This window comes from Gymnoscopelus braueri (assembly GCF_963280865.1).
Source record: "Gymnoscopelus braueri genome assembly, chromosome: 21".
Classification (NCBI taxonomy): domain Eukaryota; kingdom Metazoa; phylum Chordata; class Actinopteri; order Myctophiformes; family Myctophidae; genus Gymnoscopelus; species Gymnoscopelus braueri.
Genome location: NC_137623.1, coordinates 33174205 through 33200303, shown reverse-complemented (window position 1 = coordinate 33200303; position 26099 = coordinate 33174205). Strand labels below are relative to the sequence as shown.

At 42.6% G+C, this 26099-nt stretch overlaps 1 protein-coding gene across 1 annotated transcript in view; it reads left to right on the top strand.

Annotated features, from left to right (window-relative positions):
- LOC308076967 (cadherin-12-like) overlaps window positions 1-26099 on the top strand; it is a gene marked incomplete at both ends in the record, with an annotated part of 109328 nt that overhangs the window by 6667 nt on the left and 76562 nt on the right. The window contains one exon of the mRNA XM_080417492.1: window positions 22944-23238. Coding sequence (XP_080273618.1) covers window positions 22944-23238 — 295 coding nt within the window. The remainder of the gene's footprint in view (window positions 1-22943; window positions 23239-26099) is intronic.

Here is a 26099-nt window from a genome sequence, read left to right as displayed (position 1 = left end):
GGATTTCTGCACAGAGGCCAATTCTTCCAACATAAAATGCTGCATTCAAGTTTAGGAGAGTTTGGAAAACACAATTATCTTAAATGCTGCCTTCGGTATATAGCATGGAGCCCCCTCTCCATGCTGTATAATTAAGGCAGCATTTAAGAGAATTGTGTTTACCAAACTCTCCTGAACTTCAACATTTGCAATTGGTTTACCATAGTAAAAGTTGCATTTGTGGTCTGGAGAGGGGGAAGGGGCTCAAACCGTGTGTGTGTGTGTGTGTGTGTGTGTGTGTGTGTGTGTGTGTGTGTGTGTGTGTGTGTGTGTGTGTGTGTGTGTGTGTGTGTGTGTGTGTGTGTGTGTGTGTGTGTGTGTGTGTGTGTGTGTGTGTGTGTGATACACAGAGGAATAGAGGGTTAGAGAAAGACAAGAGCGATCACACAGCCTTTATATGGAATCCACTCCGCTCCCCGTCCGATAAAGCCTTGTTCACATAAAGCTGAATCTTTTGGTCTCTAGTCTACACTCTGTCCATCTCTAGGCTGTGGCTGTTTTGGGCTGTTTTGAAAAGGCAGCGCCCAGCAGGGCTCCACCGTGTTGTATCCACTCTCAAAAGTAACAACACTACAGGGTTGTTGCAAGCATGTTCTTTAGACATGGGAATGGCAGCCTTGTAAACTCACAAGGACTAAACAAATTATTCAGTCAGTGGGCAAACACAGTCAGGGAGAATCAATTCAAGTCACCAAGGTTGGGGCCACTGTGTTCTGAACCGTCTTCCCATAGCCATACCAATTATGCATTGTGTAGATAACTGAGAAACCGATAAATTTTAGTGGAGGTTGTAAATGCAAAGTGTGATGCTGAGGCCCAGAAACGGAGAGGAGAAAAGTCTGAGGCAGCGCTGAGCTACTCGAGTGGATGTGACACTTAAAGACATGTGACCGGTGTGAGGTTGTACAGCCCAATAAACCGCCCCTGACCTCTAATGGAAAAGGTTGCTCATTTGAATAAAAGTCAATAAACCAGCTTTTGCGGATGAGGTCAACTCCAACAACTTTGTTTATCCGGCTCGCTTCCTGCCTTTGACAAGCAGCGGCCATCCCTTCCTTTTTTTATTGATGGCCCTGCCTCATGGCCTCGTCCAACATCTTGGCATAGATTTATCACCGGCACGAGGGGCCACGTAATTTAATCTTTCAACGGGAACCTATCAGTAGGTCATAAAACCTTTTCAACAAGACTTATGCCCTGATTGATTGCCACGCCCACCAACAAAGAAAGCTTTCATCTCATTCAGCCCGAGCCGGATAACTACCCTGTGTTCCGCATCATTAAAGACAACCGGGTTTTAAATATTGTGGCATTTAGCTGTAAACCGCTTCCAAACATGCAAGGGGCCATTAAAAATAAAATGAAAAAAGCCTCTTTAACCCAGCAAGTGCTTTGATGATGATGCCCACTGCTGTACCCCAGTGTGGTTGCATGGAGGCAGGGCAGTTAATTAACTTTTACTCCGGGACTCGCAGGCTTCATATCTGTAACCCACCGTGTCAGTACCGTGGAGGGGGCAAACTCAGTGACCCGTGAGCCAATCAAGGTTATTGCGAGCAGAGACCAAGCGAAGTGGCAGATAATTATCCTGTTGATCTAGCCATGAAGCATGGCTAATGCAGGAGCTGGGTGTCTCACACTGCATAAGTGCACCTTCACTGATACAGAAAACGTTTGTGTGTGTGTGTGTCTGTGCGAGAGCGTGTGTGCGCTTGCGTGCATACAGTATGTGTGCATGCGTGAGTGTGTGCCTGCCTCTCTGCTAATATGCACATGCAGGATGTGTATAAGTAATACTGTGTGTTTTTACGTGCATGTTCAGCAATTAGTCGAATCAATATCAATGACATTATCTCACGACAGCCGTTACATTTTGAATTATGCAAATATGTTTGCGTACAGGATAAAATGCGGTAGTGAACGTGGATTAAGTTCAAAGTGTATAATAACGTGCTCACATATAAACAGTCTTGCAAAATAACGTCCATCTCATTGCGGCGCCCAAGCTCCAAAGCCTGTGGAAAAATAATTCATGGTTTGCAGACGCAAAGTTAATTTGAACGGATCGCTGTAGCGAGAATTATGCATGAGCCTTGCCAGGCACTCGTTAGAACATGTTAAGAAGTTTGAGGACCATTTACAGTGGTAATGCATGTTGATGATGAATGCCTCGAGAAGCCCTGAAAAGTACTACAGCCCGAAATGAAATCTAATGATGTCGTCCATCTGTCCTGCCACTGGAATACCTTTCCATAAATTTTCTTTCTCTTTGATAATGGACCTCCACCCCATCCCCATATGCCTCGCCATGAATTGCCTGAAAGATATTTCCAAATGGTTCAGCTAATGTTTGCAATCAGTATCACTTATTTGGCCCCTGTTCGTGTCTCGGCTGTGATGTGCAATGTGTCAGTGATTCTGGGCAGAAAGTGACATGCCTGTATGTTGAGTCAATAAATTCTATATTGTTTAATCAAGTGTGATATGAGAAATGGGGGATCGTAGATCCAAGATCAATAACTATCACATACGTTAATGTGATGTGTCTGACATCGCTCGAGTGCCATGCCATTTTCTGAGTCAAACGTATCGGTAATTTCACCCGAGTAAGATTATCATTTTGGATCAATTCTAGGAACTCGCTGCACCTCGTTATGAACAGATATTGCTGCTTATTGCATTTCTTTGCCATGTTTAGATGGTAGTGTTGGTTAATAACGCTGTCCACAAGTGTGGGTACAACTTCCTAATCCCTCATCCCTCACCCCTCTCCACAACCAGTGAGTGTGTGAGATTGGGCTGGGCGATATATATATATATGAATAATATATATGTTACATTATGATTGGAAAACCAGTCGGATTGAAAAAGGAGTGCTTGTTTTCTTCGAGTTCACCTCCCACACTCCCCTGCGGCGGGCGGGATGATTTACAATTCTGTCCCTATCGGGACATAACTCGGATGGCGCTGAGTCGGCTGAAGGTGACTTCGCAACGCCCGGCGCGGCGACTCGCTCGCCTAAGCTTGCTTGCCGGTGTCTCGTGGCAAGTCAAGTCAAGTCACCTTCAGACCGTCGGTGAAAACGAGTGCACCTTTTTCAATCTGACTGGTTTTCCAATCATACTGTGACATATAGAAAGAGAGAGGGAGAGGGGGAGGGGGAGAGAGAGAGAGAGAGAGAGAGATTATTCAATTAACCTATATGGGCAAGATTAAGTCGGTTATTTGTTCTAAATATCAGAGTGCGAGTTGTCAGAGTTTTGATGAATGTGTTTACGACCGCAGGTGAGATGTGGCAAGAGCTGTGCAAAGATGTAATAGGTTTTCAGAGCAGAATGTAGCCCAACCGCTATCTGCTGTGAGGCAACGATGCATCTATCAGTCTATTCCATTTCACTCCTCTCTCTCAAGCACACAAGGCAGAGGCACGCACATGCACATACACACCAGATATCCACACACACAAACATCAACTTCCAGCAGATGCACGCACGCACATTTCCAAGTCTTGCACATTCATGGTTATCACAGGCAGAGCAGTCGCATATCTACAAGAGTAGTCCCCTGATTTGTATGTACAGTATGTTTGGCTTCCATCCCTGTTAACTGACTGAGGCATGCCACAAACCAAACAGCAAGCACCTAGTGAGGCTGTCAGCTGTAAAAGGGTGATTTGCCTGCCAGTATTGATCCTCTGCAGCGAGCAACCCAAATCTGCCACGGTGTTACTTTTTTTCTTCTTCTTTTTCCTCCTTGTTTTTCCTCGATGGACAACCAACCAAAGTCCTGACTCACTGGAAGCACCTGACATCTGCCTGAAGCTAAGCTGCGGTGTGACATGGCTCTGATCTAATCTGCATCAACCATCATGTCATAAGCCACCTCTGCATGTCTCCTAAACAGCCTATTTCTGTTAGTTACTTTGCTCTTCATGCCCGTGTCACTATCTGGTAAAATATGTCGTCCTAGAAAGTAGTTATTTTGGTTCATACTTTATGATGAAGTCAATCAGTAAAATAGATATTTTGAGTTGAGATAATCATTTATGTTCAGATTACAGCATCAACATTACAGCATATTGCATTTAATTCTAAATTTTATGGGGCGAACATTCGGCGAAAATGGCAGATCTGATTGGCCATTTTCTGCAAAGATATTCAGTGTAATGCGAAAACAGGATGGGGCCTAGTATAGAGCCCTGGGAGACTCTGGTCAACTAAGTGTAGGGTGTAAGGGGTTAAATAAGATGTCCGATCGACTTTACACTCAACATGCACTCCCTTTGGTCCTCTGCAATACACCTGCATAGTGTGAAGTTGATCGGATGAACGGTTTGAGACATGCGTGGCCGTCTGGAGTGGGTCTCTTCAGGAGAACTGCTCATCCGATCGACTTAACACTTGACACTGCACTCCCATGGGTTCTCAGAAAAACCACCCACTTCAGTGTGAAGTCGATCGGATGAACAATTCTTGAGATATGCAAAAGACAGCCATACAGTACATACAGACAGACCTCTGCTTCAGATTTCCCTTATAGCCATAGAGCAAATTACAAATGGAGAAGTACAGTTATGAGGAGGGGGAGTTGCATAAACGGCCAGTGAAATGAAGAGTTTTCATTGCAGATAAATAGATATAATAATCTAGATGGTAGACTTTACTTTCCAAATTTGACAATGTTTTCACATAATGTAAACATGGCTGAAATATAAATAGATTGGGATTATAGACAGTAGAAGGACATATGAGTGGAACGTTCCATTACCAGTTTAGAGACTGCAGCATTATTTGTGGGGAGCTAAACTCACAAGGAAGTGGAGAGTATATATGTCACAGGGAAATTGGAGAACCAGGGAAATTGAAAACGGAGCGCTCGTTTTTAGGCGCGGGGCGAGGCGGGACAGGGTTTATTACACGAGGCTCGCGAGGAGGAGGAGGAGGAGGAGGAGGAGGAGAAGGAGGACGCGGCTCCGCGAGGCAGGCGAGGAGGAGGAGGAGGAGGAGGAGGAGACGGCGCCGTGAGGCGGGGCTTTGATGGGACGCGGACCTGGCTTTTGTTGTTCCCCCCACATAGCAACCAGGAAGCTACGCTAGGGGAACGCTGAACACGCGTTCACACGCACACGTGATAATAGTTATTGTCCATGACGGAGGCGCGCCGACTCAGCAGAGCTTGAGGCCTAGGAGGCGCGCCCGCGCCGACCGGCCGATGCTCTGCTAGTCAAATCAGCGCCGTCCGAGTTGTAAACCGATAGGGACAAAATAGATCTTTTCATGGATCACTATCCGTTTGTGTGTGTGTGTGTGTGTGTCAGGGATAATCTAAAACAAATGTTAAAAGCCAGAACACAATAAAAGTATCTTAACAGTCATGCTTTCAATAAACCAAATTGAAAGCATGAGCGAAAATGCACCGGTTTCCTGTTTGGCCAGGAACTACCGCACCGGTTTCCTGTTTCGCCAGGAACTACCGCGCTAATAACAAAAAGGAATATCACCCTGTTTTTAACACATTGACTGCCAGAGTTTATTCATAATGTACTCTCCCCTGTGCCAGCAATTTGCGTGTTTTTTAATTTTTTTGTTTTGTAATTTTTCATTCAAATACATTCTCTGATTGTGTTGTCAAGCACCTACGATTGTTCCACCAGTAGAGAGCAGCACATCCAAACATTGATCACCTCGCTCACCCCCTCCCAAACAGGCCCACGTCATATCCGGTCATTCAAAGGATGTGACGTTTTCGATAATCCCTGCCCCGCTGATCGGCCTGAAAACGATGTGATACACTACGACGATGACTGTTAGTCACCCGGACCAAAGAAAATAGAAGTTGAGCTGTCCGATTGTCTTTTATACCGTGTGAAAAAACGTGTTTTTCCTTATTCTGGCCGAAAATCACCGGAGAAAAACAACGTGACCCGGATTATTATTTTTTTTTTTACATCCGGCTCCGGGTGAGTGTGACGTAAGTCGAAAACGAAAGTGTTGATGAGAAATAAACACAGCCGTGCGATCACAGATTAAACAATGAAAATTCAAAAGAACGCATCAATGCGATCCTGGCACTCAAGCGATGGATTTGAAAGAACGCATCGATGCGATCTTGGCACTGTATGTGTTAAGAGATTGTAGGATTTGAAGATCGAAAAACAACAGCAAAAGAAAACACAGCTCACGGTAACTAAAGCTCCACTGGCTAAGAAAAACGATCCACAGATAGTATAAAACAATTAAAAGAACGCTTTTTGAAACGCTTCCGTCTTCCGGTGAAAACAAATGGAATTCTGGGTAATGCAGGAATAAACGAACGGCCTGCAGTGACGGTAATGACCAGCAGAGGCTGCTAAAAATCTTTATTTGTGGACCTGCATTGTATTACTTTAACTCCTCAGAATGATTGGATGCTATGCTAAAGTAACAGTACAGAGACTTGACAAGTTACATTGTCACCCAGGACAAACCCAAACCATAGAAGGACAACAGGAAGAAGTAAATATCATTACTTTTAATTCAGTCTTTAGTGTAATTCTCACTAAAGTACTGTGCAAACTGTGTCTTTTTAAGGATTAAAGTTACAATGGTTTTTGCTTTCTTAAGACAGGGAAGTGAAGAGTGCCTGCCAGGTGACTGGGGGCAGAGTAGGGAAGGAGACACACAAAATGGTGTTCAGACCAAACCAGAGACAGCTTGTAGATTGGCTATTTTTGGGAAACGGACCCAGAATAGGCATGCTGGGGTTCAAGTGGTTCCTATTTGGTCGGCACTGTCCATCAGCTAACACACACACACACCCACACACACACACACACACACACACACACACACACACACACACACACACACACACACACACACACACACACACACACACACACAGAGAAAAGCTCTATATTTAGTTATTGCTATAGAGTGTTTTTCCAGTAACAGTGGTCTCCCCGTCTCTCCAGCTCTTTTGTAAACAGAAAATACGTTTCCAGGTGACACCAATTTCATCCAATCAAGAGAGAGAACACGCGTATCAGTTTCAATTTCATTTGTGGATCAGTTCCAATATTGTCCTTTTTCCCTCCCTTTTTTTCCATTGCTTCCAATTTCAATTGTTTATCCTATATCCTGTATGAGCTCTCTCTCTTGACTGGATGAAATTGGTATACCGACTTGAAAATGTATTTACTGTTTAATAAAGAACTGGAGAGGCGGGGAGAACCCTGTTACTGAACAAACACTCTATAGCAATGCTTACTATTAGAATATAGAGCTAAGCTTTGTGCCAATTTTTTAATAGCCAACGTTTCGTAAATGTTTGGAAGATTTTGAATAATTTTGATTAATTGTTTACTCAAATCTTCTCTTCTGGGTGTCCCGGGCACACAATATTTTCAGATGAGGGTCCGCGGCCAAATATACAGTATATCAATTTTGGGGTCCTTGGCAACAAAAGTTTGAGAACTCTACTGACATAAAGCACCTTTAACATGCATAAGCATGGTAGGGGTAGGGGAGGGAGAGGTGGTGAATGAGGTGGGTGAACCTCACCGTTAGAATGCTGCCACTCCTGTATTTACCCAGGTCAGATTATATGTTTGTCCATTGATCTGATCTCAGATAGTCTTACATAAACAGTGGATAGTACAAAATTTAATTCAGAGCTAGCCAACAGGGACGACTACTATATCCCTGGTAATGCATTTTATTTATGTTGTTTATTTGATGCATTGCAAATCCACGTGATGTTGGTGTGTTTGTGTGTGTGTCAGGTGATGGGTGACTGAGCACGTTTGTCTTTTTTAAGCACCGCTCTGTGAAGACCTTGACACACTGAAAGTGTCAAACGCACCTGTTGTTTTCAACATCTGTAGCCCAACTGGAGGCGTCAAGTTGGCGTGTCAAAACCTGCCAACGCCTCTTTTTTGAGATCATGTTTCTATTTTTGAGTGTCGTTGACGCATTGGCACAGACCACCAAAAATACATATCATCAAGGCACTGACAAGTTTCAAAAGTTGAAACTATAGTTTTGTTGTAGAGAAAAACGTTTTGAAATGTTGAAAGTTTTGTTTGAAAGTGTGAATACTTATTTTGAAACTTTGTAGAGTGTACATGAATTATCGCAGAATATTTCAGAGCTGAGTTCATCAACTTTTCAGAGATTTGCTCACACGGTACAAGCTTGTGTGTCACATGATTATTGGCAGTGTTTCAGCAGCTTAGATAGATAGTTTAGCAAGTGCGAAACAGAATCTCTGAAATGTCCAGTCACTTGTCGGAACTACAACATGCGATTGGACTGGACTTCAAATACCCCGCCTTAAGGAGACCCCCCCCCCCCCCTCCTATACATTAAAGAGATTCAAAACGTTATGCAAGTTTCAACCTTTTTAAACGTTTTTCCCAGTTTTGAATAAAGGCATGATGAGTGATTAATTAAATATGTGGTCTGCTGCACAGAAACATAATAAGTTTGTCTGTGAAACTACAGTACGGCCTGAGTTTGAAGTCAGTCGGCCCCATATATGCGCATGACCATATATGGATAACATGGTTGGACGTTCTCTTGCAGGAGCGTAGCGCCCCATATATGTTCAAATTACATTTTTCATCTAACTATTTTCATGGCAGATCCTGAACAGTGTTAGTTTCAAGCTTGGTGCGGATTGGAGCACCAGTGTGCCTTTAGCCCCTGACGTGGCCCCTGGTGTGACTATTCTCATGGCCAACCCCTGAACAGTGTTTGTGGCACGTTTGGTGCAGATTGGAGCAATGGTGGCATTCGGCCCATGACGTAGCCCCCGGAGGCCCCTGATGTAGCCCCTGGGGGACACTCATGGCCCCTGATGTGACCATTGTTACGGCAGACCCCTGAGCAGTGTTTGTGCCAAGTTTGATGCATATTGAAACAACAGTGCGCCTGTGGCCCCTGGGGGCCACACGTGGTCCTTGGTGTGGCTACTCTGATGGCAGTCCCCTGAACAATGTTTGGGCCAAGTTTGGTGCAGATCGGAGCAACAGTGCACCTTGCAAGTCTGGATGGTACGTTTGTTGACCCACCCTCTCTCTCTGAGAGAGAGACAGACCCTGAACATAGCAGAGATATCTGCTGTCCATGGCCCTGAAGTAACTGCAGCTGCTGTCCATGGTTCTGAAGTAACTGTAGCTGCTGTCCATGGTTCTGAAGTAACTGTAGCTGCTGTCCATGGTTCTGAAGTAACTGCAGCTGCTGTCCATGGTTCTGAAGTAACTGTAGCTGCTGTCCATGGTTCTGAAGTAACTGCAGCTGCTGTCCATGGTTCTGAAGTAACTGTAGCTGATGTCCATGGTTCTGAAGTAACTGCAGCTGCCGTCCATGGTTCTGAAGTATCTGTCTGCAGCTGTGGCCCCTGGTGTGACTATTCCCATGATAGACTCCTGAACAGTGTGTTTGCCAAGTTTAATGTGAAATGGAGACATGGTGCACCTGTGGTCCCTGGTGTGGTTATTCTGATGGTAGTCACCTGAACAATGTTTGTGCCATGTTTGGTGCGGATTGGAGCAACTGTGCGCCACGCAAGACCGGATGTCAAGTTTGGGACGTCCACAGTCGACCCACTCTCTAGGCAATTACTATGTACGATAGTGTGTTTCAATGGATCCATTGTAGTTATTATTTAGTCTCAAGCTCTTGCTAATACTTTTCATTGGTTCAATATAAAACACACAGACTTAACCACTTTCACTTTCAATATTTTGCAATTGCAAAAATAGCCGATCTACAAGCTCACAACGCTTTGTGATGCATCACGTGCTTGTAGATTGGCTACTTTTGCTACTTCTGCACAACACTCTTGTACGATGCAGTAGGGCATTAATTTATGGAGAAAAAAAATATTGATATACAAGGTTTATGCCCAACAGCAACAATATGCATTCCCAACATGAAACCAAGATAATCCTGGTTTCAAGGATCCAATTATTGCGTTTTCTACAGAGATTGGCTACATTCGCCACTTTAATCACTCAAATTAATCAATATACAAGGTCGACTGCATAGCCAACGAGGGGCAGAGAGCCGCAATTCCTACAGAAAGGGGCTAAATCTTTTGAACTAGCCTACCGCACAGAGGTACAAAAGGATATATTTCCTCCGCCAAGAAGGTAAATATTTTCATCCCTGTGTGTGTGTGTGTGTGTGTGTGTGTGTGTGTGTGTGTGTGTGTGTGTGTGTGTGTGTGTGTGTGTGTGTGTGTGTGTGTGTGTGTGTGTGTGTGTGTGTGTGTGTGTGTGTGTGTGTGTGTGTGTGTGTGTGTGTGTGTGTGTGTGTGGGTCCTGAATGGATTTGAACACGACTTTGTAGAAAGGTTGTAGAAAGGTTGGGCATGGGCCAAGGAAGAACTGATCAACTATTCATGCTGACTGGCCAAAATTGGGTGTGGTGGTAGCCTATCACATTAAGGTGCATAATGTCTGACCCGATTCATGTAACAACCCAAGAGTTTGAGGAACGGCTTGTCATGGGGCGACTGTCAAGTGGCAATTGACAGTCGACGACCCCGGGGATGCCCACTTATTTGAAAGCCTTCAGAGGGGGGCCTCGTGAGATGTCATACAACTCGGCTTGGAGCTGTTGACTCGCTGGTCAGGCATGAGAGCCATGATTACCACGTGAACAGGGAGGCACAGGGCTGCATGAAAGTGTGTTAGTCACTCATTTTGTGTGTGTGTGTGTGTGTGTGTGTGCGTGTGCGTGTCTGTCCTCCACATATCTCATGAACAGCCCAACGAATCGCCTTCAAATTTGCCAAGTGTATTGCTAACGTCACAAGTGAGCAGTGCAGTGTCGAGAGTGAAGTCAGTCGGATAAGCGCTAATCCAGAACCGGTCTGCACCACCAGTGATGGAAGAAGTACTCGCATGTTTTACTTAAGTAAAAGTATCAATACTGCATTGTGGAAATACTCTGTTAAGTAAAATTCCAGTGTTTCAAATGTAAGAGTAAAAGTACAAAATATTGGCATCAACATGTACTCAAAGTACCAAAAGTAAAAGTACTCATTGTGCAGAATGTCCTAAGTTAAAAATGTATACAATCTTTTGAACAGTGCAGCTCTACAAGCTCACAATGTGTCGCATGACGATGCATTGTGAGCTGTAGATCGGCTATTTTCAAAAGGCAGAAATATACATAGGGCTGAAGTGGTATGTATGATTTGTGATAATAATTTAAATCTGCAAAATAACTATACTAAAGCTGTCAAATCATTGTAGTGGAGTAAAAAGTACAATATTTGCCTATGAGATGTAGTTGAGTAGAAGTAAAAGTATTGAAAATTGGAAATACGGAAGAAAGTAAAAATACCTCTACATTGTACTTAAGTACAGTGCTTGAGTAAATGTACTTACTTTACACCACTGTGCACCCCGATTACAGAGTTAGAGTTAAAATGACACTGAGACTTTTACAGTGTAGATACGGGTTCAAAGGACTTACCAAAAAAAGGTTCCATTTGTTCTCTGAGTTACAGACCCGTAAGGGTCCATTTGGACCCCTGTTGGGCCTCGGACCAAGCGTTGATAAACAGTGTTCTAAGCCAAGGTACTTCACAACCTCTGTCAATTGAATTCTGTTCGTTCACTTTACTCCACTTATCCTCAATCTCAAGATCCCTTTGAGGTGAACATTGGTTCACAACAAGGTTTGCCTTTAATATGCAAACCCCACATAGATACATATTAATGCTAAGATGAAACAGAGAGGTGGTATTTTCACTGGGCGTGCGTCTCTGTACGACAAACACATTAACAAAACAGTTTTTCTTGTTTCTTACTGCGAAAAAAATGTCAAGCGAACATTTGTATTCTACAGATACCTTCTAATGATTCTATATCAGTGGTTTTCAAACCTTTTCATGTCAAGGACCTCCAAAATGATATGTATTTGGCAACCGACCCCCCCCCCCCCCCCATCTGAAAATGTTTTGTTCCATGGACCCCCAGAAGCAAAGATTTGAGTCAAAAACGTTTGCTTTAAAAAATATGTATATTCAAAGATTTGCAATAATGTTCATGATTTAAAGTATAAAATAATGTTTTGAGTGGTTACACAGATGCGTTCCCCTGTTTGAATGGGATAATAAGTATGTGCAAATTCTAGACTCTAGAAGTTACACTTAACACAGCAGCCATTCAGCTGCTGTGTTAAGTGGTCAGATGGGTGGGTCGTGTTTCCAGAGCATGCTTATTTTAATGATCAATCAATCGACTGCATGTGTTCAGGCTTGGATCAATGGAACTAAGATATTATACTTTATGTTCCTGTTATCGATATCACACTGAAAACAATTTTTTCAAGGTTTTAAAGAAAAAATACCATGCCTTTTATCTTATTTTTTCCCCTTATTTTATTAACGTATTATCAGTCAAATCTTAGTGTTTTGCCAATTATTTGGCGGCCCACTTGCTGCTGTACTGTAACTAAAAGGTCACCGGTCTGATCCCCACAACCACACATTTTATTGATCACAGAATTTAGCCAGGCAATGAGCTGATATGCTATCTGCTCCGCTCTAAGATAATCTGTACTGAGTATCAGCTACAGTAAATACCAAAAATGTTAAAAAGCTTTTGCTTGTCGTTGAGCATTGTTGAGCAAAGTAACATTTATAGTACTGTAGGTGTGAATTATGACGGTATTGCTGCACTCTGCCAGTCTGTCTTTTTATAGCTGCTGTATTTTTGTGCCTTGAACGGAGGAACATTCTAATTGCTACTCTCCTGTATTGTCAAAACAAGGCGAGGCTTACCTAGTATTGGCTGTACCTGTGCAAGAGTTTTGCATAGTGTCAGTGCTAAAGGGGGTGCATGTGTGTTGTAGCATTTGTACATTCTACTAGCAAAACAAAACTGACATCAGATCATCATCAGCTTAGAAACGAAACAAACAAAAAAGTATAATATGTGTACGCAGCTGCAAAATATATCCATCGGGGTGGGTGGGTGGGTGTGTGTGTGTGTGTGTGTGTGTGTGTGTGTGTGTGTGTGTGTGTGTGTGTGTGTGTGTGTGTGTGTGTGTGTGTGTGTGTGTGTGTGTGTGTGTGTGTGTGTGTGTGTGTGTGTGTGTGTGTGAATAATAAGACAGGGCTACTGTAGCAAAACTGTTTACTGTTGATATGCGGCACATTTATGTATTTTGGGGCAATCTGACAAAGCTTTCTAAGGCTGGCAAAATAAGATGTGGGAATAACAATGTATATTTGTCGTAGATAATAGCCTACTAGCAAAAAGTTAACATTTTCAATAGAAAATGCTCCAGAATATGTTTTGTATTTTCATGGCATGGCTATACTGGAGCCAAGCGTCTAGAAATGGCCGGGTCTTTCTGTTTGGGCTAATCTCGCAAACCGCTGGACTAATCAGCGCAACATTGCTTGTGCACGTTGCCAGTTGGTCAAGGAAGTGACTCCACACATTTGTTTTCACACATTTTGTTTTATTTGTATTTAACTTTAATTTCCTTATGGACATCACTGGTAATCTGATCAGGCTGGATATGGGCCCAAATATGGGTTCATACATCATAGATAACTGACGTCACAGGCTGGCCATAATGTCCCAGATCCACATGGAAGTCATGGCGTCATTAGTCTTGTACTCTTGGCCAAACCGAATAATCCACGCGTTAAGTTGATTGATTATTGAAAAATAGAGGATGATACAGAGGAGAAAAACACTATGTAAAGCAAGAGTCTGCCTCTGCCAAGCAGAGTTTGCAAATCAGCTTTTTCTCTGTTTAACTAAAGTACATACACTCATATCACACTCTTATCTGGCTTTCTCTCTTGAGTCACTTTCTCTCGCTTTTCTTGGATTTACATAATGTTATCAGTAATACCACCATCTGAATTCAGCACACACATAGGCATACAATATGTCTGTTGATTCATGTTATAACTTGGAAACAAGTGCCGCAAGGCATTTGTTTAATCAGAGATGCTTTTTCTCTCCTATAAAGAATAAAACCAGTTCTGCCTGTGTTCTGTTGGGCCCAATGGGGTGCGTGGCACAGTTTAAAAAGAGACAAAACGTCTGCCTTCTCTCATTAATGAATCTCTTTATATAATTGATTACCATTGTTGCAGTAATGGAATTTATAATTAGTACCAGCCAACCTTTGCTTCTAATTAATGAGTCTGTGTGCCTACAGTATTATTTTTCGCCCTCCCTTTTATTGCATTTATGCTTCTATTTCATCTTTAATTGTGTTATTTTTAATAGATTTGCAGGTGTCTCTCCAGGGTACTTCTGGTAAACGGTAGCAGCTGTGTTGAACAAACGGCAGGCTGTTGCTACTGTCAATCAATGTGGGACTGTCAAACATAATGTCCTGTAAATATGTTCACACAGTAGCTGTATCACCATGTAATTCAGAGGTCCTCAAACTGGACAGCGCTACTGCTGTTGACTGACTTATATAGTCAACAGCAGTAGGCATATGTGTGTGTACGTGTGCGTGTGTGCAATAATTTGTAATGAATGTATGACAAGTAGGTGCATAAACGTGGCCAATAACAACAGTTAAAGCATTATATTTGGAACTGAAAGCGATTTCAATGTAAACTAGAAAAAGTGCTCCTCGGAGCACAGGTCTCCGCCAGGTCAGGTAGGTTATTGTGGGCCAGCAATGTTCCGAATTTGCCAGTCAGGATGGAATATAAACAATCGTACGGAACCATCTTGATCACTTGCCTAAAGAGATAATGTGTACTGATTTGCATGATGTTTGGACAAAAGTTGTAGGAGTAACATAAAAAAGAAAAATCGGACTCCTGGTGGCGCTATAATAGGGCAATGTTAAAAGGGTGGCGTTCGTTCTTCAACGTAGTGCGAATGTACGTGCAAAGTTCCACCGCAATCGGACGCTGCGTTCATGATTTGCGGCATTTTGTTCAAAACGGCCCACTCCTGCAAACTTTAGATGTGAATGTTAGCCAATCAGGATGGAATATGAAAAATCAAACAGATCCATCTTGATCACATGACTATAGAGATCATGTGTACCGATTTGCGTGACATTTGGATAAAATCTGAAGGCTTAATCTCAAAATATGTATTTTACATAAGTCGGCCTCCTGGTGGCGCTATAAAAGGCTAATGTGAAAAATGCAGGGCAGATGTTTTTCCTTGGCCTCTAGGGAGTATGCGTGCAAAGTTTCACGCAGATTGGTGCAGTTACAGTTAAAAACGCAATTTGGCCTTTTATAGCGCCACCATGAGGCTGATTTGAAAATTTTCAAGTGGCATTTATTCCTCGGCCTAGTGGGAATGTGCGTGTGAAATTTCACAGAAATCGCATGCTGCGTTCATGATTTGAGGCATTTAGTTCAAAATGGACCAATCCTGCAAACTTTGGAAGCCAACCTTAGCCAATCAGGATGGAATATGGAAAATCAGACAGATCCGTGTTGATCACATGACTACAGAGATACTGTGTACTGATTTGCGTGATGTTTGGATAAAATCTGTAGGAGTAATATCAAAAAATGGATTTTGCACAAATAGGCCTCCTGGTGGCGCTATAACAGGCCAATCTGAAAAATTTGGGCCAGAGGTTCTGAATTGGCATCCAGGGAGTATGTGTGCACAGTTTCGCAGCGGCCGGGCCAACGGTGCCGGAGATTAGTCGCTCGCAGACGGACGGACGGACGGACGGACGGACGGACGGACGGACGGACGGACACACGGACGGACGGACGGACAGGGGGTAAAACATACTCTCTCGCCATGCCTTTCGGCCTGGCGGAGACAATGAGTAGAATATAGAAAATAAGCTTGTTTTTTTCGGCACGGGCGGACGGAACGAGCGGTAACAAATGAGCGCTCTGCCTGCGGCCAATGGCTAAACACAGAAGTGGCAGCAAAATAATCGGGTCGAAACGTGAGCTAGGGTCCGGTAGCTCGAGGGTCCGGTAGCTCGAGGCCTCGTCCGCCCCGGAGTTGAGTAAAGAAAAAACCCCGGCCAATCAATATATATCAATATTTGAGATTTGACTTTGTTATGTAGTGTAATTATGAAAGTGTTTCTTGACATACACGTCTGAGAAAAACAGACATTTTACCAGAGGGTTCAGACTTCAGAGTACCTTTGGCAGCCCAGAAGTGGTTTCTATAGGGGTTCATTGTGTTGCTCTAGGACATTGCCTTTCCGCAATCGGCTTATGTTCCACTTGTTAGAACTGAGATTGCATTTTTTTTTGGTTTAGTGTAAGTGTCCTCTGTACTACTACAGAGGACCTTGAACTTAAAGGGATACTTCACTCTCGGGCCGGGGACACATTTAAAAAATATATTAAAAATAAATGAAAAAAGTTATGGAAAATTCATGGCCCCCTCACGCATTAGTAGGACACTCTAATGCGTGAGGGGGCCATGAATTTTCCATAACTTTTTTCATTTATTTTTAATATCTTTTTTAAATGTGTCCCCGGCCCTAAAGTGAAGTATCCCTTTAAACTATTTTTCCGCTACAGCAGTTAAAAAGCCTGATTCCAGAGCTTGTTTTTTTAACCTGACTGTAGTTTTTGTAACTTTTGATATATAGATCTTTTTTTTTTCTTGTCTTTGTTCATTTTCAATCTTCTTCTTTGTTATCTTGTATGGCGTGGCATTGAACGGCCAGCTGTCTGAGTGTGACAATCCACTTGTGCTTCGATGCACACAGGATATATCTGCCATCCCCACCCACACTCAGAGGAAGCCTCTGTCTTGACAGGTTGTTTTATCTTCTCTAGTTTGGATCTTATTCCTGTGTGGTGAGAACTAATTTGTACATTTGCAATGTGCATTGTTTTTTTTTATCTGCCGATTTATGTATAATAAGGTGTTGCAGAGAGCAGGTGCATAGATCTAATCTTAACTACTGTAAATCAACATAAATGAATGCACATTGTTTTGCGTTCCTATAGTTTTTCAAATGAATATCGCTATTTACATCAATACATCAAGAAGACTTTTGCAAAAGTAGAAACTTTATTTCCTCCAATATAAGTCAGTTTCCTGACCTAGAATAACTTCCAGCAGGGAAAAAAATGGAATACAATAAATTCACATTGAAAGTGGCCAGCAGTCTACCAGTAAATGTTGAAGTTCATTCTAACAAGGGCGTTCGAGTGAACAGTTCGTTCGATCTTGTTCAGTGAGCTTGTCTGTTGTTCAAAGTCCGATTCAATGAATCAGTCCTCCAGTGTAGCCTGCCTATCAAAGTCTGATTCAATCGGTCCACGCTCATTCACTGATTGTACCACTTGTCAGTCATATACTTCGAGTGCGTGCACATATCATAGCAGGCAGCTTAAGCAGGGGAAAGCCCAATTCATACTGTGTCGTGCATCGGAAATAGCCAACCTCCAAGCTCATATACGCCACGCGGATGCGACACGTGTGGGTGTGCTGTTTTCGGCGTGCGACACCGTCGGACCATAAATTAGGCTTTACTCAGAGCAGCATGTGCAGTAGTATTGAGTAGAAACAACAGGAACTCGCTAGATTATTTCAAAATGAATTATTCCTTCATTTTCGGACAAAGCTAAGCTTGCGTTAGCATCTTAGCTGATCAATGATGATGTGTAGGCATTGTTCAAGATACGCATATCGCTACAGCGATGTGCGTATCGCTATACGTAGATGTTTTCTCAAGGTGAAATGATGATGATGATGATGATGATTATGACGACGAGATAAAGAATGGGTTAGGGTCAGGCTGCAGTCGTGTAAAGTACATGTACTCAAGTACTGTACAATTTTGAGGTACATTTACTTTACTGGAGTGTTTCCAGTTTTCAGTACTTTTACTTCTACTCCACTACATCTCAGAGGCAAATATTGTACTTTTAGTGCACTACAATTATTTGAAAACTTTAGTTACTGTGCAGATATAGATTATTATATTATATAACGCACTTAACCACTTTGGCCCTATTTTTAGCCCTATTTTTTTAGGCTATTTGAAAATAGCAGATCTACAAGCTCACAACGCGTCGCGATGCAACGCATTGTGAGCTTGTAGATTGCTTTTTTCAAACATTTTAGTACTTTTACTTTTGGTACTTTAAGTATATTTTGATGCCAATACTTTTGTACTTTTACTCAAGTAGCATTTTGAATACAGGCCTTTTACTTGTAACAGAGTATTTTTATAGTGTGGTATTGCTACTTTTACTTAAGTGAAATATCTGAGTACTTGCTTTAGCTTGTGACATCCTGGTAACATCACAGCCTATATAAGCACGACACCGCTCTGCCAGCCCCTAGAGTGCAATAATATCAGTGTCATACTATATTTCCTTTTGTGATAACAAAGTCATTCATTCAACAAAACGTTCCACCAGCAGTGTGGGTGGCAACCTTTAAAGTAATATCTCTGAGCTCTCAGAACTATATTCACACTACGGATTTTAGATTAGCTAGTTTGACTACCCATGTAAAGTGTGGCAATCTACACAAAGGTCTCCTTTCAAAGTGAACTTGAGTAAGACACTGGAGCCTGATCTGTTCATACGTTGGTCCCTCTGAATACAAGATGGAGGCAGCCAGGGGGCGTCAAAGGTGTGGGGGTTCTAGCAAGGAAATGATGTGTGCGCGTACCCAGCGTGTGCCGGTTTTTGGGGGGCCCTTGGGGCATTTTTGGGACAGTTTGGGGACTTTTGTGGGGTGTTTCCTTTACAGGGTGTAAGCTCAATCAAATAGCTTTAATGTTTTTGAATGAGCTCCTACACAGCGTTAATACAATAACAAAATTAATGCAGTGCTATAAAATATAATGATCGCGATCACAGAATGCAAGCTAGCTTTTCCTTCCAAAGCAAAGGGCTAGCAAGCAAGCCCATAACTATAACTCCACTAAGACCAGTTAAGTACATGGCCACTTGGCTCGATAAATGAATAAGTCTTCTGCCCTTTCATTTTGTGCAACAAAAAATGACATTGTTGGACAATGTCCAACTTGGTGGATGTCAACTGTATATCAAACTAAAACTAATACACAAAAGCAAAATAATGTATTCGAATTAATCTAGTTATGTACAATGACAAATTTTAGGTGACACATCGCACAACAAGTTTGACATGACTAGTTAAACTGCCATTTCATACCATATCTGATTTGCATAATCAAAACAGCCTGACAGCAGTGAGTGACAGAAGCATCACGGCATTGCGTGCATACTGTTGTTTACCTCCAATAGCCTGGTGGGTTGGCCAAATGTCCGTAATTGGCTGTATGGCCAAACAAACAAACAAAAAACGCCAGGCAAAAGTGTGCAATTGCATCGCAGGTGTGACGCCTATAGAGCCATCTAAATGGACACATTGGGATGTGCCATATTTACACACCTCAGCGTTATAGTCACATCACAAGTTCACTCACAAAGTATAAAGGAGTGGGTGAAAATATGTTGGGCAAGGTTCCTATGACACAGTTAAAGTGTTACATAAAGAATAAGATTTGATAAAATAGTTAATAAAATGTGCATACAAGATAAAGGTAAAGGTAGGCTATATGGCACAATAATGTTGCTGACTTATTTACTGCACATAGTCAAAGAAAGATACAGCAGGCGCAAATATGCAGTTTTCCCCAGTCTAGTGTGCTTCTTACAGTGTATATATATGAAAATGTATGAGGATATGTGTTTAGCTTAAGGGCGGACAGGTCAGTGTACCCGTGGGTGCTAATAGCGAATGGAGAAACAAGAAAGAACAGATTGCGGGCAAAAGTGCAGCAGGTAAATATATGGGAGAAACTTTAGTGGTGGTGGTGCAAAGTGATGCAATTTAAAAAATATCGTTTTCCAATTCATGTCGTACTGAATTGTCGTTACTTGAGGACACGAGTGATGACCTAGAACGGATGGGATAATTCATTCCATTTTGTATTTTTACTGTTTCACTTACTTCGCCTTAGACTTTCCAGCTCGTAAGGAAGAAAATGTAATTGTCCTCTTCCTACTCTCCTCAGAGTGCCCTCCAAAACCACTGAATACATATTAGCACCTCCAATGTTCTAATTGGACAATTGCATTTGCTCTGAATGGTCATAGAACAGTAGGCTAAATCATGGGGTCAGCTACAGTCCTTAGAGTTGAGTGCCTGTTTAAGACGTGCAGCACACTCCTTAGTATACTGTATGCCCTCTTGTCTCTCTTGAGCAAAAGAACGTATTTCATTTTAGTTCCCCACTGAAGTGAAGTACAAAGGAATCCATCTCAGAGTGCCATGGGTAGTTCAAGCAGATAGTGAGATGACACCTCAGCACCCCCTAAATCTGTTTCATGCCTCTCTCTGCACTATGATATTCATGAATTCAATAAAGAATTAAAGAGGGATTAAATCCCTATGTGGTGACCATCGCCATCGCCTTGCATTACCTCCCTTGAATATCTGAAAGGGTTTTAGATAGTGTGTCGTGTCAACAGGTGTACCGACCGCTACAGGCCGGGGAAGTGTTCATTTTAGATGCCGTACGGGGACAAGCTGCAGTGTGCATTAGATCTAGGTCAGAGCAGATCTTTCCTCCTGTGCCGGATGAAGTGTGTATTTATTTCTACGGCGTGGCTCCCAGTGGTGTAAGATAACTAAGTACATTTACTTAAGTACTGTACTTAAGTACAATTTTGAGGTATTTGTACTTTACTTGAGTATTTCCAATTTCCAATACCTTTACTTCTACTCCACTACATCTCAGAGGCAAATATTGTACTTTTACTCCACTACAATTATTTAAAAACGTTAGTTACTAGTTACTATATAAATGATCACATTATAAAACATACATTTACCACTTTAGATCTACAATTTAGATCTACAATCTCGTGTCGCATCGCGACGCATTGTGAGCTTGTAGATCGGCTATTTTCAAATATTTTAGTACTTTTACTTTGGGTACTTTAAGTACATTTTGATACCAATACTTTCCTACTTTTACTCAAGTAAATTTAGAATTCCGGACTTTTACTTGTAACGGAGTACTTCTACATTGCAGTATTGATACTTTTACTTAAGTAAAACACGGCTCCTCAGAGTTGAGCCGTCGAGAAGAGGGTCGGTCTGTCTGTCTGTCTGTCTGTCTGTCTGTCTGTCTGTCTGTCTGTCTGTCTGTCTAATCTCACAACCCACTGGACCGATCAGTAGGCCTGTTTTATGGAAGTCAAAGGGGCTCTGTTCGGGTTGAAACCTTGCCCGAATTTTGCGTCATACATGGATATATCATAGATGTCTGACATAGATAATTGACACCACAGGCTGGCCAGTGGCCACATAAAGGCTGAGATCCACATTGGAGCCAATGCCAAGTTCTGACAACCTGACACATTTTGGCTTCGCAAGCGGCTAGTAGCTGTCTGTAGCTAATCATTTCACTAACCCTTCAGGCACCGGCCTACTCTGGGAATGCTCACGTTGGGAATGATGTAAGTTGAGAACGATGCAAGTTGGGAATTCATACCCCACCCACTTATGCAATAGCCGCTATACCTGTTGTTATAGTACCCCATACGGTACCCGTTACCACGGCACTAATAACGTTGGATATTACAATCACCAATTATGAACGGGCACCTACCTACTCGGGAACGATGCAAGTCAGGAATGTCAGATGGGGAATGCATGCCCCACCTGTTTTGTCAATATGCGTTATACTTGTTGTACCTGTTGTCACAGTACCCAGTGCGGTACTGACTACCATACGAGCGGTCAAACAAATATGGAGGTACAGGGATCCCTGATGTCAGCAAAAACTGCTGATGTCGATTTTCAATGAATTGAGTACAAATGACCCCAATGGAAACAAGCCATAGGCTTTCTTGGGTTTAAAATCCTCTTAGCAGACCGTGTATTAAACTGTATTTTCCTCTGCTTTTTTTTGTAAACTACTAATATAATATTCAATCAATTAATCAAAGTCGTGTTGATAACATACACGGGCATACATAGGAGACAGACAGACACACAGATACATACAGACATTTTCTGTATTGCGACGACTGCAGCCTCACTAGCGTAGCGAAAGGTCAATGTGCCAATCTGTGAAGTCGTTGGGTTGGCTAGTCAGGGAAGCCGATGCCTAACCCCCCCGCCCTATGATGTCACCTCTGACTCAGAGATATATCATAGACTGACACATAGATGAGTGATGTCACAGACTGGCCACATAAAGTCCAGTCCGAGATCCACATTGGAGCCATGACGTGTTGAGTCAATCTTCATGACCATGATTTACAACCATGACTGGCCAACAGATGTTACGGAAAATGTCACAAACGTGATTTGATTGGCCAAGCTTCCCATTGATATAGTGCTCTGATCAGCTGTAGATTTTCAGGAAAATCTCAATCTGAAGGCCGCATAGCAGCCTGAAATTGTAGTGTGATTCTTGTGGAAAACCTTTCAGGCCTGAATGTGTTGGTCTGAGGTTTGTTACAGCATGGGACAATCTCATAATACAGCGATTTTGGAGGTGCGCTTAGACTGCAATGTCGAACGGCTATCACGGCAACAGTAATTGCACAGGGAAAATACATTATTTATGAACACATTTAGCCTCATTAATGTGCAAAACGCTCTCGAACATCTGATCATTTTATTTTTTCTTTATGACTAACTTGGTTTTTGCACGTCTCCACTGAGGCGAGAGTCTGCTCTTTGATGCTCGTTCTGCTTCTGCTCGACACTCCTCGCAATGTGCTTCATTAAAGATCTTCCCCACTGCATTCATCCAGTCATTATCTCTGTCAATTGCGTGGACTTGACCCGTCTTTTCCCAGTGTCTCAGCCAATTAGCCAATTCACACTCCTCTCAATTGCACCTGTCCCCCTTTTACTGTAGTGTTCAATTAAAGTAGAAATGCTTGTTTTGTTGAATTTTCTCGCCTCGCAGCTGCACACTGACATGGATGGCGGAGAAAATGCGGTGAAGTACACACTGTCAGGGGACGGAGCCGGCTCTATCTTCACCATCGACCAGACGACGGGGGACATCCATGCCTTAAGGAGCCTGGACAGGGAGGAGAAGCCTTACTACACGCTCCGCGCCCAGGCCGTCGACATAGACACCAACAGGCCCCTGGAGCCCGAGTCGGAGTTCGTCATCAAGGTCCAGGATATCAACGACAATGAGCCCAAGTTCCTGGAGGGGCCATACACTGCCAGTGTCCCGGAGATGTCACCTGTAGGTGAGTGCACGTGCACGTTACTGTGTATGCGCCAGTAGGGGCCATACTGATGGCCTACAAACCATGCGCGCCACTACAGACGCAGAGGGCCAGGTCGGGTGTTAAGTCATCTTTATACAGTCTTTTATATTATACAGTATCTTGTCTTGTCTTGTCTGCCTGCCTGCCAGCCAGCCTGCATTAAAGCAGCACTATAGGGCATAGCAGTGGCGGCCATTTTCTGGTTCCACTCCAAAATAGTCAATGCATTTTTCCCATTGGCATTTCCAAAAATATTTATATCAATTCATTTAAGCCTAGAATCAAGCCATCCAGGGTCCTGGTGAATCATGACCATAAAACATTTATTTCTTTTTTTATATTTAATTATATGATATACTATGTATTTTTGGAAATGTCAATGGGAAAATGCATTGACTATTTTGGAGTGGAACCAGAAAATGTGTAATTTTGTCCAATCTGTATCAAGTATGTTACAAAGTAACTTATACAATTGGGGTGGTTGTACTTTGTCTCCCTGCTCTTCTATTGAGACATTTAGATTGTGTCAAAGGTCATGTCTCTCCTAGCCACACGATCTGACACAAATGTTTACCTGCTAGTTGAGATTCAATTTATCCCCTCTCTAGGCTCTATAAGCTCAATGGTAAAAATGTCAGCACTTGCAGGAAAAAGGGTTCAAATCCGGGGTAGAAGAGGAACGTTGCATCGTGCATGGTTCTGCCATTTATTGCTAAATGGCAGAACCATTTAGCAGTAAATAAATTAAACAACATTCAGTCACAGTAGGTGTCCATACCATGTCTTTTTGCTGAGTGAGAAATAAAACTTTTGCAAATATATTCCTTTCCCTTCTTTGGAAGACTGCTTTTCTGTCTGGCAAGGTTCACGGTTCAAGGCCGTGTTTACTGTTGCTCCTTGTGTACAGGTACATAAGAGGACGATTTATTTTTATTCCGCTCCTCAGTAATTCTATAGCAGCATTCTAGCAGCCTGGGAAGGGTGCAAAAGTGCAAGTTCGGCATCCATGCACAACTAAACAAACAAACAAACAAACAATAAGGCATAAAAAGGTCCCGGTCCAGACACTCAAGGTGGATTTTGTAGGTAAAAGGCCCTTATTAAATGTATCTGTCTCATCACACCCTGAAGAAGGTGCAAGCCGACATGCATTGGTGTTTTTTAATGGCTGTAGCCCAAATTTAATACAATTTAACAAAATCCACCTTGAGTGATTGGACCTGGATTTTTTATGCCCTTTTGATATATTTTTTCCTCTCTCTTGAACAGTATTCCCTTCCACGAGCGGTGGTCAGAGGGATACCAGTAGCGCTCCTGTAACTTACAAACAATACATTTCACAATGGCTATCAACTCTTCAATGAAATCTACATCTATGTCCAGCTGGAGCACGTAAACATAATAACGGGACTAGAGAAGGACTGGCATCACACAGGATATATAAAGCAGCTGCACTTAAGGGCAATTTATACTTAGTTGCGCGTCAGTTTCGCACACCAAAAACAGACGATCTAAAAGCTTGCAACATGAGCTTGCGGATCGTATATTTTCGATGTAGCACCGCGGTGCGCAACCAAAGTGTAAATCAGGAATCACTCAGCTTGATTTCACTTTTCACAGAGGCTGGTTATGCTCAGAGTGCTGCGGCGATATTTCACAGGCTTGTCTTTATGCTGCCCCCGCCCCCAGGGGAGGGCAGATCAAGGTAATTCACTGGGTGTATGGCTCCCCCTTGATCTGAATGGCAATGAGAGCTCTCATAGAAGAGAACTGCAAATCAGGCCTCTCCAGAGTATTACTGGCAGAGAGGCAGGAACAAAACAGGCCAGGCTCTGTACGTGGGCTCTCCAATTCTCTCTCTCTCACACACACACACACACACACACACACACACACACACACACACACACACACACACACACACACACACACACACACACACACACACTCAAAAAACCCAAATGAACCGATTTCTCTTGAAGTGGAGGTTAAATGGAGTGTATATTAGAATTATGACGCTCTCTCTCATTATTTGGGCAGAATAAATTGTGCTTCGTTGCCGTGATGGAGTGTGTGCTTAAAAACTTGGAATCGCTGCTAATTACATTAATGAGACAAATGGAGCGGAAAGGGCCTTCCTCAGAGAAATGGATTGAAATCAGACCGACTCCAAAGAGTTGCCTTCTTTGCATCTCACACACTGAATGCTGATAACCCATAGCAATATAAATTTTACACAAAGCTTGACTTGAGACATAACTCGTAATTAAACAAATAGGTATTTGATTAATTATGTCAAACTGATAACCCATAGCATTATACTTTTACACAAAGCTTGTCTTGAGACATAACTTAAACAAATATATTTGATTAATTGATTGATTACCATTATTACGCATTCGATTAATTATGTCAAAGTATGTGTCAACTGCACACATTGCAGGTCTGTGCTGTTACCGTCTGCCTTATTGTGCATACGTGTGGCTTGGTTAAGGAGGATTTAGACTCTAATCTCTGAAACCTAATGTTTCAACACAACAGTCACCATCTGCTCAGACTACAAAGCCATGTTAGCTCTTTACAAACAACTGGGAGATTACTGCAATGCAGCAATGACCATCTAAATGCTATCCCTACACGGAGGGTCTAGGAGACCAGCAGGCTAGAAACCCTGCAATTTTACCCCTTAAAACCTATATACTTAGTTTACCGGAGTCCCCCAGCGGTCTATCCTTTTTTCCCCCAGCTACACCAAATCTATTTGCCCAGAATAGCAGATCTACAAGCTCACACGGACCAAAGGTGAATTCACCTATTATTAAATGTCCAGAACAGGGACT